Source organism: Pygoscelis adeliae, unplaced genomic scaffold, assembly GCF_000699105.1.
Source record: "Pygoscelis adeliae isolate BGI_AS28 unplaced genomic scaffold, ASM69910v1 Scaffold48, whole genome shotgun sequence".
Classification (NCBI taxonomy): domain Eukaryota; kingdom Metazoa; phylum Chordata; class Aves; order Sphenisciformes; family Spheniscidae; genus Pygoscelis; species Pygoscelis adeliae.
The window spans coordinates 1,421,136-1,425,323 of record NW_008825618.1 but is presented as its reverse complement, the minus strand read 5'-3'; the positions used below and the strand labels follow the sequence as shown (position 1 = coordinate 1,425,323).

The 4,188-nt window shown below is 56.9% G+C and overlaps 1 protein-coding gene across 1 annotated transcript; it reads left to right on the top strand.

Annotated features, from left to right (window-relative positions):
* The first annotated feature begins 289 nt into the window (after nucleotides 1-289).
* Nucleotides 290-1,348, top strand: LOC103924779 (G-protein coupled receptor 183-like). Its single transcript, XM_009333366.1, has one exon. It carries the CDS (start codon nucleotides 290-292, stop codon nucleotides 1,346-1,348), a length of 1,059 nt encoding a protein of 352 aa, XP_009331641.1.
* Nucleotides 1,349-4,188: the final 2,840 nt, after the last annotated feature.

The following is a 4,188-nucleotide window of genomic DNA, read 5'->3' as shown; positions in this document are numbered from 1 at the left end:
GGTATTGATTGGACTTGCAAAAAACAAAAATAAGAGGAGCTGGTGACAAGAAGAAGACAATGAGTCACGGCCTTTGTTGAGATGCTTGCACCGAAATCACAAGAGGTGTGTTTTTCCAAATGACTCAAGCTGTGTGCTGCCGGGGAGGTGGCAGGGAGCAGGGGAGAGGCCTTTGGCTTCGTGATGAGGGCCGGCCCTACGGGTGCCACTCCTGTTATCAATAAGCTGCAAGTTTCATGTCTGTTCTTATTTCAAGGGAGAGGGCAAGAACTCGCGAGGCACCGCAGAAATGGCTGTTGCGGAGGCCGTTTTCCCGCCCGCCAACCTCACCTCCGTCAACCAGAGCAGCTGCAATGTGCACAACCACACTTCTCCCGCCAAAGTCACCTTCTCCCTCTTCTACACCGCCCTGCTGGTGTTCGGTGCCTGCGGGAACATCCTGGCCCTCTGCATCACTTTCCAGCGCAGGAAGAAGAAACTCAACTCCACCGACCTCTACCTGGTGAACCTGGCCCTCTCCGATGCCCTCTTCACCCTGGCACTGCCAGGCAGGATCGCCTACTACATCCTGGAGTTTGACTGGCCTTTCGGGGACTGGTTCTGCCGGGTCACAGCCTTCATTTTCTACATGAATACCTACGTGGGTATCTACTTCATGACCTGCATAAGCGTGGACCGCTACATTGCCGTGGTACGCACCAGGCACCCCGGCAGGATCCGGAAGATGAGCCGTGCCAGGGGTGTCTGCGTCCTCATCTGGTCCTTGGTGTTCCTGCAGACGGCGCCGCTGCTTCTGCGGCCCATGACGCGAAGGATGGGGGACAAGCTGACGTGCATGGAGTACTTTAACTTCGAGGAGATTCCCAAGCTACCCTACTTGCTCCTGGGGGCCTGCGTGCTTGGCTTCTTCCTGCCTGTGGGCATCATCTTGGTGTGTTATGTGAGGATCAACCTCAAGCTCTGCCAGACGGCCAAGGAGAACCCACTGACGGTGAAGAACGGGCACCACCGCCGGACCTTCACTGTCATCTTGGTGGTGCTGCTGGCCGTCCTGCTCTGCTTCAGCCCCTACCACCTCAACATCGTCCAGTTTATGGTCAGGAAGATCCTTTACCAGCCATCCTGCCGCGAGCAGCAAGCCTTCAAGATGTCCCTGCAAGTCACTGTGGCATTCATGAACCTCAACTGCTGCATAGACCCCATCATCTACTTCTTTGCCTTCCGGGGCTACAAACGGAGGCTGCTCCGCATCTTCAGGAATAGCGGCTCGATGGCCACCTCCTCCACTGCCAAGACCCCCTCCGAAAGCAACAGCAACAGCCAGCCGCCTGGCTCTGTCTCTGTCTAGCAGCGCAACCCCCTCCCTTTCGCTCTGGCCTGCAGCTTATGGACCATCCCTGATGGCAGGAGCCGGAGCCAGACTGCAGAGCAGGACCAGCACCTCCAACAGGCTTTACCACTCCCCTGCCTGGAGCCGAGGGCTCTTGCAAAGCCAACCCGGCCGGGACACAGCCCTGCCTGGCTCCGCACGCCTGGCTCTGCTCTCAGCACTGCTGGACCCACCGTCCTGGAGCACGGAGAGGCCCGTTTTCATCCCAGCCCTGGAGGAGGCAGCTCATGCAACCGCTCTGGCTAGCAGCCGCAGCTGGGGGTTTCCCAGCACTGCACCACGCCACCCTCCCACGCCTGTCCTGCATCCTTTGCGGGGCCAATGGCTACCCGTAACCACCATGGCTGTCCCTCCCTCTCTATCCCCATTCCCTGCACTGCCCCTGGAGCACTGGGGGCAGCATCCCCATGGGGCTCGGGGCAGCCGGCATGGAGCGCACAGACTCAGGGTATTTCAGGAACAGGCTGGGATGTTACTTCCATGCAGAAAGTCACCTACAGCTCCTTCCCTGCACTGACAAACGGCAGCTCTGCTCTCCCCCTGCCCAGTGTCCTGCGCTTGCACCCAGGCACCGCATGGGTGAGCAGTAAGCACGGGGGAGCTGCCAGTAAAGCCCTTCTTCAAGGGAGAGTGGCGAAGATGTGCATTTGCAGCTCCTGGGAGTGCCGCCGCCTGCATGCGCTGGTCAGTCGGCTGCTCCTTCCCCAGGGTGCCCTTCCTCGCAGCTGGCGGCGCTGCGGTCGCCCTGGGACCCGCCGCCAGGAAGGGGATGCCGGGTCTGGCCTGGCTTGTAGCTCCGCTGTAAGGCTGCAAACCCGCCCTGAGGGCGCTCGCCGGGGAAACCTCCCCACCCCTCATTAACCTGGAGGGAGTGGAGGAAAGGGGACAAGAGGACGAGGACTGAGGGTGGCCTTATGTGACCTTGACTGGCCTTTGCTTGAACCCGGTGCCCTGATGAGCCTGAGAGCCTTGCTAAGGGCAGGTTACGCATGACGATCGCCAGAGCGAGAGGAGGAGCCCCGAGACATCGGGTTCCCATCGACGTTTGAGCCTGTGCAATGAGGAGAAAGTCGGCAGGAACAAGGACCTCCTTCCTCGGCCCTTTTCTGAAGTCGCTGGACTACGATAAAAAACCACACGTGGGATTTCACAGTTCCTGGGATGGCTGGTCTTATGTTTGAGGTTGGAAGGGACAGAGACACAGAGACATGAAGAGTAGAAAAAAGCAGCTTTATTTTGCTGAAAAGTAAAACTGAAGAAGTTTCATGAACGGACACTTTTGATTATTACTAATCATTCTTTACGGTAATAACTTTTCTTTATGGCTAGAAAGTTAAAAATAGTGTCATGTGCAGCCTTTTATTGTTTAAATGCGCATGAATGAGCTTTTGGATGATGGTTTTACTTCTGGTATGGGTAACTGTATCATCCTGAAGGCTGACAAAGAGGGATGCCTAAAATAATTCAGGTGGGAAAGGGATTCCAGTAGGTCTTTTCAGGAGGTTATCTGAGCCCTCCTCAGTGCTGGCCTGAAGAGAGCCTGTGTCCTAAAAAGCATGTTACAATGGACAAGGAAGAGCTGGTATGCAGTAATATAAGGATATCAATGGTCTGAACACCCTAAAGGATCCCAGCTAGGCTGGTAGTTGCTGTACGGTCCTGGCGCACTGTTAATTTATCAAAGAAGCGTTGGCTGGAAGGGACCTCTCTGCATCACCTCGTCCAACAGCCTACTCAAAGCAGGACCGTGGCTGGCGTGATGTCAGGCTGGCCATGGCTTCGTCTAGCCAAGGCTTGGAAACTCCAGGCAAGGAGGCTTTTCCCGCCGAGGTGACGGTTCCCGTGCTGCAGCATCCTCCGGATGAAAACATTTTCCCCACTGTCCAGCCTGAACCTCCCCATCCACAGCTGGTGGCTGTCGCCCCTAACATCACCTACTCGGGCTAAGAAGAGCACGGCTCTGTCATCTTTGTAACTCAAATTCCCGTATGACTGTGGCGGGGGCTGCCAGGAGAAACAGTGGTACGTAGGTATCGGTCTCAGCGAGCCTCCACATGAACACCGGAGCACAGGTCTGCAGCGGCAGCCAACCCTCCTTCTCGAGACCAAGGCACAGAGATGTTTTGCCAGGCTGGAGCGTACGGCAGAGGCAAAGGCAAATCTGTGACGAAGCCTTCTCAGGAAAAGGCGGAGTATAAACATAGCCTCGTTTGTTCTTTATTGGGGTCTCTTTTTCTCCAAAGTTTTTTACTAATAAAGGTATTCCCACCTTTTGACCTCTTGCCACCAGTAAGAGCCTTTGGAGAAGGAAGTAGGTGAACAGTTGCGGGTAGCGCTGCAAAATGGCAGCAGGCAGGAGGGATCCAGCCTCCCTCCCCTGCACTGATGCCAGCCTGGGGCCCTTTGCTTTTGAAAATACCCACCCGGGGACGGCAGGCAATGAGCTGGGGCCGCGGGGACACCCAAGGGATGGAGAGGGAAGGGACTTGCGCAGAACGGGTCAGAAGGAGCCTGGGCAAAGGAGAACTGCCTAAGGAATCCCCTATCGCCCGAGCCAGCTTGCCCCCCGCGGGGGTGTGTGTGTGTGTGTGTGTGGGGGGGTGTCCCCAGCTGCTCGAAAACGGAGCATTTCACTAAAACCGAAGCGAAACCGCACAGAGCATTTTGCCTAGAGGCACGGTAATGCTTTTTCTACGCTTCATTCATCCGCCTGATCCCGAGCTCCCCGCAGGACGCTTGCCGCAACCAGCCGGCACGCCGGCCGAGCCGCTAACGCCCGGCGCCGGGCGGGCCTTCCC